The following is a 15540-nucleotide window of genomic DNA, read 5'->3' as shown; positions in this document are numbered from 1 at the left end:
ACCAGGAGCTTCGCTGTTCTGAAAGGCAACGCCTCTTGACGTGAATTCTGCCCTTCTTCATTGTGAAATCATCCTCTCTTTTTCTTACAGGCTTTGATGTCCAGTGAGAGGGTTATCAAGGGTAACCATGAAGCAATGCCACATTCAAGCAAATTGCTTCTATATTGACAGTGTGGTTAGAAGGAGATCATAGGACTAGTTATATTTAGGTCTTGCCTAGACTAAAAAAGGGTGTACCAATACATCAGAGCACCAGGGATAAGAGCCCCTTCCTACTTATGTGTATAAAAACATAGAAATCCATAGCTCTTCCTAGTTTGCCCCACTTTACAAGAAATACGGATACTGGCTTTGATGGATGTATACAAGTATCCCTCAGCCTACACTTATGGACAGGTTCCGAGAGATAAGGACGTGTAAAAGTCCCCGGATTATGACACTAATTTGGACTGAATCAGCTGCTTGGTGCCCCCCCTCAGGGACGTGTGCCGCACAAGTGCGCTGCCCGCCCGGTGACCGGGGAAAGGCGAGCAGCCGCCGGTCCGTCGCGTGTCGCCTGTGGGAGAGGGGTGGCCGCCCGTTCTTCCTCCGCAGCAAGTCGGCTGTGTTGCCAGTTTGTGCCGCTCTGCACCGCTGGAAAAGCTCCAAGGCGCGGGGGGCGTAGCTAGACAGCAAGCATGAGTTGCCCCCCCCCAAGAAAAGAACCCCCGCGGAGAGCAGTGAGCGGCTGGGACGTTCTGTCCTTTCCCGTCCCGTCCCGTCCCGTCCCGTCCCGTCCCGCCGGGGAAGGCAGCAGGGGGCAGGCAAGGAGGAGGAGTTTGGCGGGGGGCAGCGCCGGTTTAAGAGGCGGCGAGCCCCCGGCCGTGCCGTTCCGTGCCGTGCAGTACTGTGCCGTGCCGTGCCGGCGGGATGGAGGAGCGATACAGCAAGGCTGAGACCCTCGCCCTACGGAGGAAGCACATCGGGTAGGGGCTGGGAGCGCGGCCGGGGCCGGGAGGATGAGGTGGAGGAAGGTCTGCGGTGGCTGCCGTATCATCCCCGGCGGTGCCACTGCCCGGACGGCCCCGCTGAGCACTGCTGGGGGTTGGCAGCGCTGGGCATTCCCTCCGGGAGAGCTGGGAGGGGGCACGGTTCGTCAGCCCTTCATCTTGCCAGATCTTCCGTCCGCCTCTAATTCCCACGGCGGTGGGAGGGTGCGGTCATTAACCACAGTACATCAAACCCTACGTCAGTTTTTTAGAGATCAGAGCAAGCAACCTGAGTGTGGTACCCAGGTGTATGTCTAAACCGCAGCTGTGCAGGGTTTGGGGGTTTGGTTTTGTTTTGGTTATTTTGGGGTTTTTTTGTGAATAAACTGCATGCTCCTGGAAAACAGACGTCTGTGTTAAATGAAGCTGAGGAGTTTTCTTAAGCTGAGTCTAAGTGGGAGAAATGCAGGAAGGCTGCTAGCAGCTGTGACCTGAGCAATATTCCTGGCTGTGCATTTATCTGATCCCACTGTGTTGCAATATAATATTAGTTACACCAGAATGTGCAGCTATAATTCTTTTATTTGGTAGGTATTACCAAGTGAAAATCCAGATTGCTAAAACCAGTACTGGCTATTTGCTGATTGCATCTTAAATGTGTGGCATATATAGAAAGTTCACTAAAGATTCAAAAAAGTCGTCATCATGAAGCTGACACATCAGCCTCTCTTTGAGGCCAGCTCAATATTACAAGACTTGCCTGTGCAAGGATCAGAGGATCAGATTGTGCTGGGCAGCCAAAAAGAAACTTTCACAAATCAGACTGACCTGCTGTAGAAGAAAAATCTGTGGTCAAGGTGTGGCAGATGATGATGATGGTGTGCATCCCTTTCTTTTGAAGTGTACCGGGGCAGTAGCTAAGGATGTCAGAAAAGATCTGTGCAAGGGTGCTGGAAATTGTGAGAAAGAAAGTAAACAACTTCACTTTCTTGGGGTCACATTTAGGCTTTGCAATTTCGGAATCTCAAAATACCCAACAATAACTCTTGAGTTACCTGGAAACAACTGTGCTTATCCAAGGTCACATAAACATTACCAAAAGTTCAGAGAGCTTTCCTTCTGCTCAGTAATATCATTCAACATAATTACATTGGCATGTTCCCATTGGGGGTTGGGAGGGGGAGAGAGTACTTTGGATAATTTTACAAGGAGTCTAAATTTTGCTGGAAGTGATGTAGGTTCTTATAAAAAGCTGGTTTTAAAGATTTTATCCAAAGCAGTCAGGAAGAAGTGAGTGAGGGTTTTAAGACGTGCTCAGTACCTCTGAAAATAAAGCCTGCAAAGCATTACTGTTTTGTTCTTGAATGTGACCTCTATATGGTAGTCATCCATTGCGTAATGAGTTTTTGGCTATTGTATAAAGCAATGTTTAACAACATAAATTTATTCCCAGTGAGTTAATTGCCAATACATGTTTGTAAGCCATGTCAACAAACCCAGCTACAGCCTAGAAACACAGCAGGACATGTAAGGACCTGGAATGACCTGCAGTCACTATGCTCCTGTGAAACCACTTGCAGACAGAATCCTGCTTTGAATACACCCTTATTAAAGACCTACTTCTGTTCCCACTGTGCCTGAGGAGGGGCACAGGGGCTGTTTTTAATTTCAGCAAGAGCCCCACTTGCCCACTGTCGTGATTTAAGCCAGGACACCCACCATCTGAACCTCTCACAAGCTCATTGCAGAGGGAGGCAGTTGTCTCCAGAGCTGAGAAAAAAGCATCCCTCCCCAACACTCAGAGGAAGGGAAGCAACTAAGAAATCTAAAATGATGTTATTTTATAATTTTTAATTTTGTTTTTAGACCTTCCTGCAAGGTTTTCTTTGCCAAGGACCCTCTGAAGATAGTGCGTGCTCAGGGCCAATATATGTTTGATGAGAAAGGAGAAAAATACTTAGACTGTATCAACAATGTTGCACATGGTAAGCAGATTAACCTGTAAGAATGTTCCTATTCCTTAATTTCTAATAGGGATCAGAACATGCTTCTTCCAAGTGATGATGTTCACAGTGCTTCTCTGAATCTCCTTGTGGTTCAATAACTGACTGCTTGCTAGTAACAACTAATTATTTTCCTCTCTAGTTGGCCACAGTCATCCGTATGTGATAAAGGCCGCAACAAAACAGATGGAACTGCTCAATACAAATTCCCGGTTCCTGCATGACAACCTTGTTCAGTACGCACAGCGTCTCACAGCCACCCTGCCCGAGAAACTCTCTGTTTGCTATTTTGTTAATTCTGGGTACGTCTGACTGTTTGTTTTTTTCCATTATAACTACTTGGCAGCTGTCGAGATGGGCACGGAACAGCTTGGTCTAAATCTTACTGACTAGGACTTAGTAATAAGCAACAAAAATATTTCCAGTAGTGTACTGTCATGTTTAATATGCTTAATGCAAGACAGCTAAAACATAAAACTGGTTTGCTGAAAGCTATGCACACAAGGGGGAAAAAGGCAAGAAAAGCAAATTAGACTGCAAATTGGTGAATGTTAGGTACAGAGTAGTGAATGCAGTCTGTAAATAGACATATGACCTGGAAAGGAGTAGTCTTTTTTTAGGCGGTCCGTTCACTCTGTGATTGCTTACTTTGCCAGAACAGACAACCTGCAGGGACTTGTGAGCAGAGGGACTGTTGCAGGTCAGACTAGAAGTTTGAGTCTTCATCTGGGGAGCAGATTTACATTCTCTGATGCCTGATGGTGTAAGCACTGGGGAGGACGGAGACGTCATGGAGGGTGGGAGATGGGGTTGGCATACTATTGCTTTCTGAGGGTTTGTGGCTGCATTGCACTCTCAGCTGCAAAGCAGTCTCACTTGTACCAAGAGGAGATAAATGTCTACAAGCAAACTAGGGGAAGGAAAGAAAGCATCTCTTTGTTTGCTGTTTATACAAAGAACCATTTTTTCTTCGCCCTCTTACATGGCATTTAGTCTCAACCTTAGCATTGTAATCTGTATGGTAACAGAGCCTGCTGTGTTATTATATCCATTAATCCCGTGTTTCATCTTCTATATGAGAATCCCATTTTAATTGGAAGCCCTTCCTCACTATTTTGTGGCTGTATCTGTTATTATGCAGGTCTGAAGCAAATGATCTTGCTTTACGACTGGCTCGGCAGTACCATGGGCACCACGATGTGATCACCCTTGAAAAGTAAGTACGTAGAGCAGCTTATATGAATGCAGCCAGCAACTCCTGCCATTACTTCAGAAGTGGCTTTGCAGTAACCCCCTGCTGTTTGTACTTCACTGCCTGCTGAAAGAAAAGCTTTGTTGCTTTCATATTAAAACAGGTCAGGAAATCCCTTTTCCACATTTGGATAAACACAAGTCTTGAAGATCTCTGGAAAATAAGCTTGTCAGTACCTCAAAAGGCCAATCACCTGTTACAGGGCATTTCCCACAGAGACTCCTGAAGCAATTCAGGCCAAAGCCTTGAATGTGGGTTTCCAACATCAATGATTGGTCTGACCACAGGGCTGCTCTGGAAAAGGGCTTTCTGTCCATCACACTCTATGGAACATGTTTCTTTTTGTACAAGTAAATATTCAGTGGGCAAGAAGAAAGATCCTGTAACTCCGCAGCAGTGCTGCACTGGTGCTAAGCTGTCTTTCAATGAATACAAGTATGTGCACAAAACCAAGCAGCTCCAAAATCAGGAGGCACTGAGCAGCCTGTGGGGAAAGTGTCCAACCATGTCTCTGGGTTTCCCTTGCTGAGATGCAGCTGTAGGCCTGGGTGTTTTTCTCAGGTTATGATTAGAAAGTTCAGCCAGAGCAACTGCAAGAGCACATGTCTCTATTTGAACGGCACAAAACTTGTTTGACTCAGCCATTCTCAGATCCCTGTTAGCTCTCCTTGACTCGTGGCCAAGATTTGGAGACATTGAGAGTAGCTTCCACCAGGAGAGGCTGAGGATGGAGCTGGCTCTGTCACTGTTTTACTGCAACATCTTCCTGAACACCACAAGATATTTCTTTGCCCTGCTTCCCGCGCTCTGCAGGCTTTTATACCATAGCTACCATCCCAGTCAAGGAAGGCTTTCTGTCCTTTTTTAGTGTTCATTAGCAGATTTTGATAGCTAGTAGAAAGTTGTAAAGAACACAAAGGAGTTCAACCACATCCTCTCTACCCTATTTGTGTGGCATGTCTTTGATTTGGTTTGAGGTTCCCTTCACTTCAAGTTTATGGCTGAAATAGAGTGTTTGTTCCCTGAATGAAGCTGATACATGCTTTAGGCTCAAAAGACTGTTTCCTTGTTTCTAAATCAAATTGGCCTTGGTAGTAACCAGCTTTAGAATACTGTGTGATATAAGGCTTTTACATTCAAACAATATTCATACTTACCCTGAAAGTGGCTTCAGCCAAACATTCTAGCCTGTAGAGTCTTCAGGGCAGATAGCAATGTGCTGCTGCTGCAGAAGATCCTCACCTTCAAATGCACTGCACGTTCTTGAGAGTCTCTGCAACGGTGTTGGGGTCTAGTCTGCAAAGCTTGGGTTGGCCAGAGTGGTCCCCACATGTAGGAAATGAGGGAGCTGGACACATCTTTCCACTGCTAAGTAAGGTTGCTAGGACAGCCGCCTTAGAGGTAGTGTGGTCCAGGGAATGTCGTCTTGGTCTGTCCCCATGCTGGCACTTGATTTTATGCAAGAAAAAAGCCTCCTGGTTCCAATCTTGCTAGTGAATTAAAGTCAATGGCAATTTTGCGTTGTCTTTGAGAAAAAGACTGAATAAATAAATCAAGATCACTTAACAAACAGTGCTACTGTGTTGCAGATACAGTTGTTTGTTCTGGATTATTTATGGGCACAGCTGTAAATTTAGCTCTTCTATACATTTGGTGAAAAATGACTTCGATATTTAACACTTATACAGTGCTTACCATGGCCATGTTACATCTCTGATTGACATCAGTCCCTATAAATTTAATCAGCTGGGAAAGGACAGCAAGAAGGAGTTTGTACATGTGGTAAGTGTGGTTTTTTGCTTTTTGTCATTTTTATGCTCATTATGCAGCATACTGAATTACCCACTGCTGGTGTAAATACACTTTCATTCTGTTTTGCTGATGCTAGAGTACATACACTTGGCTGTTTATTAAATACAGTAAAATTGTTTGCTTTTGGATTTCTAAGAGGGCATGCAGCTGTGAGTCTGATTTCCTTCACAATGCTACAAGTTTCTTGAGTCACTGCACTATATGTTACAAAGTTTGAAGAAATTAGCCACTATCTGTTGTGTTGGTTTGGATGAAGATACGCAGGACATTTGAGTCTACTTCCAAAAATGGGAAAGGCAGATCCCACAGATTCACACAGGTCTGGGTATAGTGCTCATGGGTGTCCAAATGAGTGCAGTACAGTTCGATTTTCTGCATGATCTTGTGTATCTTACAAAGGCAAAAATCATTTTCAGACCAGAGATGTACACCAAGCAGGTCTTTCCTAGCTAGACTTCCTTGCATTAAGCACACCGTTGAAGTAGTAGCCACCTTTTTATACCACTTCCTTTCTCTTATTTACTGAACTGTTTGTAGAAGCTGGAAAGTCATACAGATTTGTACTGTGACTAGGACACTGGAAGGGAAGTCACAGACTGGAAAACCCCATTTTCCAGTTGTAGAAATGGATCTTCCTGCAGGAATCTGAAATAAGATGATGGATAAGGACTCAGTATTGTGTCTTGGGGGAGAGGAGGGACAGTCTTGAAAGGTGGACAATGTAGATGATGGCTCTTTCAGCAGTTGTTGAACACATCACAGGCCTGGATTGAGTTTAAGCTCTTGTAAGCATTTTTGGAATTCCATGCAGAAATTCAGGCTGTACGGTTATTATTTTTCTGTGTGGAAAGACCAAAAATGCAGAGCAATAGAAAAGAAAGTAAATGTTTCATGGAAGGATGGGCTTAAAAAAAAAAATAATTCAAAAATTGGTCTTTTCAGGCTCCTTCTCCAGATATCTACAGAGGGAAATACAGAGAAGACCACCCAGATCCAGCAAGTGCTTATGCTGAAGAGGTGAAAAAGATTATTGAAGAAACACAGAAGAATGGACGTAAGGTGTGTGTTTTGTGCTCTGTAAATGCTGAGGTTTCATCTGTTAAGTGTGGCATGGGGGCTTGAAACAGGCAACTGAGGACATGTTTCTTTACTCAGTTTTGCTTGCCTCCCCCCATCCTTCATCTTCTGTGCTGGGTTCTGTGTTCAAAATAATAGCCCGTTTTTCTACCTGATGCTCTTTATCACAGTATTTCTAGGCAACAATGAAGGGATCAATAATACAGATGTAAATAAGCACATACAACCAAAGCAGTTTGATTTATCATTTCATGCATTGAATCAGTAAATTGCGAATATCTTAGGGCAAACTTTGAAGTAAGATGAGAAACTGTACAAATTCTAGCAAGGCTATATCAAAGTCTCCAGGACATACGGAGGTATAAATATGCTGGATAAAATCTTGATACATTTCCAGGTCTAGTAGCTTAAGTAACTCTGTAGTCATCTAAAAATGTATACCTTCCTATCATTTACAATATGACCTTGACGAAAACAGACTATTTCTGAACAAGTTTACCTAAAATGCATGTTAATGTTTTGTATGATGGCTTTAGAGTTTTGAGACATGTAGGGCTTGATCCAAAGCCCACTGAAGTCCCAGAAGACTTCAGTGGGGGTTGGAACAACATGTTCTCATCTAGTCCAGTGCACTTACATCACTCTTTTAGTTTCTTCATCAACTTTTTTTTATTCTCTACTAACGGATAGTTTTGTTTTTTCTTCCCTTGTTTCCTTTCTTTTGCATATTTCTTAGGTTTTGATGACATAGACCTGTGGCAGGACAAGTTGTGCTAAAGTCTAAGCCTCACATGCTATGGGAAGCTTCGTACTCTTTGGCCGTAGCATGCCTCTTCAAATATAGTGTATGGTTCTTTACACGTTACTGCTCGGCCTTGTTTCCAGGAAGACTGCACCAGCCCAGAGAGACCTCTTGATGCTCAGGGAGGGGTTCACAAGTGGTGTGGGGATGCAATCCCTTAAATAGCAGACTTATGCCGAGACTTTGGGGTAATATTGTATCTCTGCTGCATAGACCTCTGCTGTTGACAAGAAACGAATTTTGATGTTCCAGTGTATCTGATCCACTGCTCTTACCCTTACTGACTTGAAATAACTTTCTTTTTCATTCCTAGCAACTGGAATTATTTCATCTATAGAATTGTTCTCCTCTTTTGTCAAGTGCCTCATGCTGACATTTTACTTGTGTAGTTACTTGCATTAAGCAGGGGTGCCCAAAGCGTAGCCTCAGGTCATTTTACAGTTCAGCTTCTGCCCACCTCTAGCTGGTGTTCAGGATTGAAAAAAAAGCTGATCACCACATACATGCATTACGGGACAGCCTTGGCATTAAGCAAAGTTCATTAACCTTTTGGGGAAACAAGAGTTTCACACACAACATGGTTGTGTGTCTCCTGTAAATTGAAATCTGTAAATAAGTTTGCGGAGCTCCCAGGAGCCTAATCTTAACATCCACTGACATCAGTAAGTGTCTTCCACTTCAAGAGCTGTAGGACTAGGGCTTAATATAGGTCCTTGTCTTCCTATCAGGTTGCAAAAGTGGCCCTGGCTACTGCAAATTTGGGCACCCCAGATTACAAAATGAATAAATTCTTTAGCCATAGCTGTTCTCAAGAGGCCTCAGTTGTCCAACCCATTGCGTGGTTAAATTAAAGCACACATTGAAACATGTATTTCTAGGTTGTTAGATATTTGTGTAAAGGCCAAGTAGATGAGCACAGTTCTCACCTGAGTTTGTTTCTCGTAGATTGCTGCCTTCATAGCTGAATCCATGCAGAGCTGTGGAGGCCAAGTAATTCCACCTGTGGGCTACTTCCAGAAAGTGGCAGAGTACGTACATCACTTCAAAAGGGCGTAACTGGAAAATGAATTAAAGAAACAGGTTTCTCACTGTAGGCTCAATTAAGCTCTCTCTCTTGGTTGGGTTTGGCTATCTGTGGTTCCTTTCTACTTTTTGAAGAGTATGATTCCACTATTTTTTTTTTTTTAATGGAACATTAGCTGACCAGTTGTTTTTAGCTGGATAATTGTCTTTCCTTTTCTATCTTTAATACTTAGGCCACAAGTTTGATGGATGATGAAGTTGAACCTTCATAGATAGAATCCTGCAGTACCATTTTGCATCAACGTATCAGATTTTTTTCTTAACGCTTAGCAAACTGAAAATTTTATCAATTGAAATAGCTATAGCTGCGTTTCAGCAGCCACATCCTTTCTTTTTTCCTAACCTGGTCTCTCACCGAAGAATTTCTGTAGTAGAAGCTCCCCTGTCACAGATTGCCTGCTTGAGACATGTACTGCAGCACTAGTCATTGCAGCTATTCTATTTGTTTTCAGGTATGTGCGTGCGGTGGGTGGAGTGTTCATAGCTGATGAGGTCCAGGTTGGCTTTGGCAGAGTTGGGAAGCATTTTTGGGCATTCCAGCTGCAAGGCGAAGACTTTGTGCCTGACATTGTCACCATGGGAAAACCCATTGGCAATGGCCACCCTATGTCTTGTGTGGTCACAACAAGGGAAATCGCTGAAAGTTTTGGTGCTTCTGGAATGGAGTATTTCAATACAGTAAGTTTTTGTGTGAAAGATTACCTTCTTTTATTTTGGTCTGCATTTAGCAGTTAGAAGTTGTTCAGGTGATATAGCTAACATCTGCATCCATCACCGCATCACATTACTTGAGAGTCAACCACAGTTTAACATCTAAAAGCAAGTGGAGAGGCTTTTAAATATGTTCTGTATCAAGTGATATATCTTAATGTGAACCAGCACTAGCTCTGTGGCAAGCCATGCATTTCAGCGCACATCCGTACAGATAAATTCTGTTTTCCCTCTCTCTCTCTCTCCCTGCTCTGGAATGTTGGCCATGTAAAATCTCATTTTCTAGGACAGGCTCTGTGTTGGTGGCACGTGTACCCTGGCAGACCTTGCTCTGCAGTTGTCACCTAACAAAACGCTAACAATAACAAAGGTGACTGTTTACCACCAAACATCTGAGCTGCATGCATGCCACAGAGAAGTAGCTTTCTTCTCATTTACCAAGTCCTCTTTCTGCTCCTATGACTGAGCCTTCTTCCCAGCTACCTTGAATCCCCAGCTTTTAATGGAGTTTATACCCTCTAGTTCAAGAAATAGCAGATCTATCACCCACCCACTGCTCTTGACAGGAGTATTTTGCCTGCACATGTAATAGTCAAACCATGAGAGCAGCTTGAACACTTCAGCAGTGAAATCTTCGAATTACTGAAACTCAAAGCAGGGGAAATGGTAGCCCCTCCCTTGGGCCTCTTAACACTGCCCAGAGTGTAGGGGATGGTGCTCCACAGCCTGAATGGCATAAAATCTCTGCCTCTTCAAGCATTCCTCACAACATGCCAATCCGGAGAGGGGAAGTGAAGGATAGGCATAGTTGAATGTTTCTTGATGGGTTTTGTTTTCCTATTTGTCTTTACTATCAGTTTGGAGGCAATCCAGTGTCTTGTGCTATTGGTTTGGCTGTGCTGGAGGTAATAGAACAAGAAGATCTCCAAGGAAATGCTACACATGTAGGAAATTATCTCCTGGAGTTGCTGGCTGAGCAAAAGGAGAAACATCCCTTAGTGGGAGATATCAGGTGAGTGCCTTACAGCAGCGTCAGAGAAGAATAATAACTGCTAGAAAAATAAATAAGTTGGGGGTGCTGGGATCACAGAAACATTATGTCATGGTTATGCTACACCTTGTTTTAATTGGACGACACAAAACTGATACTGTGAGGCAGTATATTTTTCAAAGTTGTCCATCCATCTACTTAGAATTCAGCTTCAGAATTCAGCTCTGAAGTGTAGTCACTAGAAAAGCTCTCGGAGAGAGCAGGAGGAAGAACCATCCGCATGTGATAGCCTAATTGTCAGTGCACTGTTGGGATGTTGGATCTTGTTCAAATGTCTGGTTCATTTCACTTGGAGATGTTAGTGTGGCTTCTCCTCATCTCATGTTACTACCATGAAAACTGCCTTCAGGTTGGGGGAGGAAGAGAGGGTATTGAGTTGTGAGGGTTTTTTTTAGTTCTTAGGTTTGGTTATTTGTCTTCCAGAGCTCCCTGGCTTGAGGCTTGCAGGGTAAGAGAGAAAGAATATTATTCTGTCTGTCTTAACTGGCCACGTATCCTTAATAAGCCAGCTAAATTTATTTATCCAGAAATACCTGTTATCCTGCTTGATCATCTGAAGTAGCCGGTGCCAAAAGATGGCCAAAGAGAACACCCTCCTTTCTTTCCTGCTCTTTCTCCCTTGTGCCCCAGGGAAGGGAACTGTAGTTTTTAGAAACAGGTTTTGCATTTTCTTGCAGCAGGAGGCTGGGGTTACTGACACTGGGTTTTACTGGTTTGTATTTTTTCTCTGCTCCAGGGGTGTTGGATTGTTTGTTGGAGTGGATCTGGTAAAAGATCAACAAAAAAGAACACCAGCCACAGCTGAAGCCCTTCACCTTATTTACAAGTAAGTGGCTTTTAAAAACTGTGTGCAGTGATCAAACCCTCCTAATATTCCCCAGCAGTTAGTCATTAATTTCAGTTTAACTTTGTGTAGCTTTTGCTAACATAGCACAAGGAAAAAAAAACAGTTTCAAAGTCTAACTCGGTCACAATATAGTTTTGTACCTGTGCCTAACACAGAAGTTTCCTCTTTCCACAGGCTGAAGGAGCATCAAATCCTTCTTAGTGCAGATGGACCCCACAGAAATATACTGAAATTTAAACCACCAATGTGTTTCACAATGCAAGATGCAAAACACGTAGTGGAGACAATCGATGCGCTTCTCACAGGTATGTATGCTTTGGTGCTCAAAGGAACGCTCTTCTTTGTTTCTAGATGACCCATTAGAAACACCTGCCACCATAATCTAGGCCATTATATGCAAGAGAAAGTAATCAATTACATTTCTCACCGCTTGTCCAAACTGCTGTTCTTAATCCCAATTGTTATAGATAAATAAAAAACTCCATATGTACTTCATCCAGACTTCCAGGCAAAATCCTGCTCTTGATCCTTTCGCTTACAAACATAGTGTTACTACTCATTTCTGGTCACATATGCTATATGTTAAGGAGCATATATATTCATTCAGACAGGCCTTGAAAGACACTGCTGAAACTTTCCATAAGGTGCTCTACCCTTTTTGTTTTATTTTAACTGGCGTACTGGAACATGATTGCCTCACTCAAATTTAGCCTGAAGGTTTTCAGGCTCCATTTATCTTCTTCCTGGGGACCTATCTAGGGGAAAATAATGTACACTAGGTATACTATTAGCATAAGGACTCTTCAAGCCCATTTGACATTGAATGCTCCCATCTCCTGAGATTGTAACAACTGGAGTTAGACTAGCATGAACCAGCTGGACAAAGGGAGAATTCAGCTCTGAAAGGTCTGTCTGAACCCCCATGCTACAGTCAAGCCTCTGATTTAATTCTTTTTCTTAAACACCCCCAAGCTACACAGTCTGGATACGTTAATCACGTTGCCTCAGAGAATTGTTTTAGGAAATATTCATCATTCTTCAGTTACTCTTCTGTGTGATAAATGCTCAGAGGAATAGCTGATTAGGTATTCTTTACTTCAGCCAGCTGTTAAATTGACTGTATGCTTACTTACCCCAGTTTATACTTTATTATTTTATTGGTTTTTTAGAAATTGAAGAGGCCACTGGAATGAAGACAGAGAATAATGCATCTGCAAATGCACAGTATAAAAGAAAAGTATGTTTTGAATTTTTTTTAACTCTTATTCAGATAGGTGTTGGGCAAAGCAAGTATAAATCACTTTGGTAGAGCACACCTTCATTTTTGGTGGTGTGAGTAGTTCCGTGCCTTGAAACTGAGCTCAGAACATAACCCGTTACTAGAAACCTGAGAGGATTGTGTTACTAGGGCAAATTTAAAAAGAGCTGAGTAATACAGACCTACAACAAGAATCGTGTTATAGACAAGCCCCTCACCTTGTCTGCCTTGTGTGCAAACAAGACCAACCAGACTTTGGACTGCACAAAACTGTGAAGTCAGCAGTCAACAATTTTACTAGTTCTGGGTATTGCATGCCACTGATGGATATTTGGCTTTCTAAGCAAGCCTTCAGCCTGGAAGGTGTCCAAGTTTTCGGAGAATGCCAAGTATTTTGTTTCCACCATAGCATTCTGAGTATGAATGGCTGACATGCATCCAAATTAGAACTTGCTAGGTTGCAGCCCCAGCTTTGGATAAATCATCTATAACTTCTCGCAGCCTTAAAAACCTGGCACCCACCATGTTTATAGGAAAGCTCATTGAGCTGTCCCTTGGTGAGTTTTTCAGTGATACTGTGAATAGTGTGAAGGCAATATCTGAGCTGCCGAGGGATGTAGTAATTCAGGCAGAGACCCTATGGATTATTGGTTGTCTAAGTTATACTGGATTTGGGGTGCCAGACTCCTCTTACAGACTTTTGTATACATTCAGTTCAATTCCTTTCAAAGCTAAGAAGTTGTGCCACTGAAAAAGGAGAGTCAGAGCTACCTAATGGGAACCAAGTCCAGTGGCTGCTGGTTGGAAGACATGCATGTGCCTTCATTGCATTTCATTTCTGTTTCAGACAATTGAAGGGAGTTCTCAATCAGAAAGTGCAAATGAAAGCATCAGCCACATGAATGGAGCTGTCTGCAGACAAGAAAATGGGCTTTATTCTAGAAAATGCTCACTGCCAAGTGAAACAATAAGAACCTGAAGAAGGAAAGTTTCCTCATTCAGTTTGAATTTGTGTCCGGAGTTTAAAATACTTTTTCAAAGAAAGACATGAATGGCAACTGCACCATGTGGCTTGAAATCTAGATGTGACAGAATGGACAAGTGATACACGAATACCTTGGTGCTGATGGCAGGTTTGACATAGGTACACAAACTCTGTGAAATCTGTGCGTTTACCAGTGTTACACAGAATCTGAATTGCTTAACTGTACAAGCAAATGCCAATCCTATTAAAGTTTAAAATTATATGCTTAACATGCTATTTTAACAATATTTTAAATTTCAATATTTAATATTGAGATGTTAATTACTTCCCATGTTTTAATGGCTGAATTCACAAAACAATACCTGAGAGAGAAATCACTATTATCTTCCAGTGTAGCTTAGGTCCTATGGACCATAGTCCCAGCTAATGTATATTGGTGTAGCTTTGTTAATGTCAACGATGTTCTATCAGGAGTCTACCACTGTGTGTGTAGAGACATGATGTTTATGCAGGGCGTTCTCACTTTATGTGCAAAGAAAATTATGAATCTGGATCCTAATTTTCTATGGATAAAGCAACTTTTATAAAGGTAACTATTTATATACAGTAGGAATTTATCTTTTTTTCTTTTTTTTACCCAAAAGTTCATATATTGAACCCTCTCAGTCCAAAAAATATGCAAGTAGAATATATGTCATCTCAGACACACTGATTGATTGAACTTAACCTGAGGGTCTCTCAAAATGAGTTTCCTGGGGATAGCCCAGCTTGCATTCCCATGGATCTTAGTTGGTTTGATCCTGTTGTAGCAGTGCTGTTACTTTTTGTCACTGGTGATGAAGTCACATGCCAGTTGCATGGGATCCTGACACGTAAATAGCTATGCTGACATTTGACAGATCACAAAAGTGAGAGGACCACTGCATAAAACATGCATGCAAACATTGACCAACTGTGCTGCAGATATTTTAGACTGACTTGTCAGTGTTAAATTTCAACAAGAGCACACAAGACCTGCTTCTGTTTAATACATGTACAACTCCATGCTATAGAAGATACTAGGGGCTTTACAAATGGTTTGTACTTCAGAAAAAAAGGACAAAGTATATTTATTTCCACTTCAGTTTTAATACCCTGAGTTCTGCTGTTTTGTAATTGCTGCTAATGACCCTACTGATACGTCTGACAATTGAGCACCTTATCTAATTTCATGTTTTCCACAGTTTGCTATATTAATATTGATGTTTCTGGTGTAATGTCTTCCAGCATCTTCAAGCTGGCTTATTTTCTGTTTCATGATTCTTAATAATCCTTCCATAAAATAAATATCTTTTTATTTGTAATTATGATTTCCCCCACAACGAGGTTTTTTGGTTTAATTTTATTCTTCAGTAACACCTATTTCATGAGAGAAGTAACTTCAGTTTTGGCTGGTGGGTTGTCTACATGCCAAAGCAGAACTGTGTTTCTCCAAGACCTTACATGGCCCTCAGCTGCTGGCAGGTCTTAACTTCCAAGCCAGATGCTACCTCAGCTGCCACAATTCAGCTCCTGCTAGCCCTGCACCAGGAAGAAAGGCGTAAGTCTTTCCCAACATGAAAATACACAAAGACCTTAAGTCAAAATAATTTGGTATGTGTCCAAAGGCACGGTTTAGATCAGTCCCTGTATGGAGTGCGGCTGCTTACTTA

The 15540-nt window shown here is 42.4% G+C and overlaps 1 protein-coding gene across 1 annotated transcript; it reads left to right on the top strand.

Annotated features, from left to right (window-relative positions):
• Positions 1-909: 909 nt before the first annotated feature.
• ETNPPL (ethanolamine-phosphate phospho-lyase) lies at positions 910-13843 on the top strand (the record flags this gene model as incomplete). Its single annotated transcript, XM_080636093.1, has 13 exons — positions 910-965; positions 2835-2953; positions 3114-3273; positions 4113-4187; positions 5912-6005; positions 6978-7094; positions 8860-8942; positions 9450-9675; positions 10566-10720; positions 11496-11585; positions 11781-11911; positions 12776-12843; positions 13712-13843. The coding sequence occupies 13 exons, from the start codon at positions 910-912 to the stop codon at positions 13841-13843; spliced, it is 1506 nt and encodes a 501-aa protein (XP_080492219.1).
• Positions 13844-15540: the final 1697 nt, after the last annotated feature.

Source organism: Psittacula echo, assembly GCF_963264785.1.
Source record: "Psittacula echo genome assembly, chromosome: 1".
In the NCBI taxonomy this organism is placed as follows: Eukaryota; Metazoa; Chordata; class Aves; order Psittaciformes; family Psittacidae; genus Psittacula; species Psittacula echo.
The sequence above is the reverse complement of the archived record's forward strand: the minus strand, read 5'-3'. Positions and strand labels throughout refer to the sequence as shown.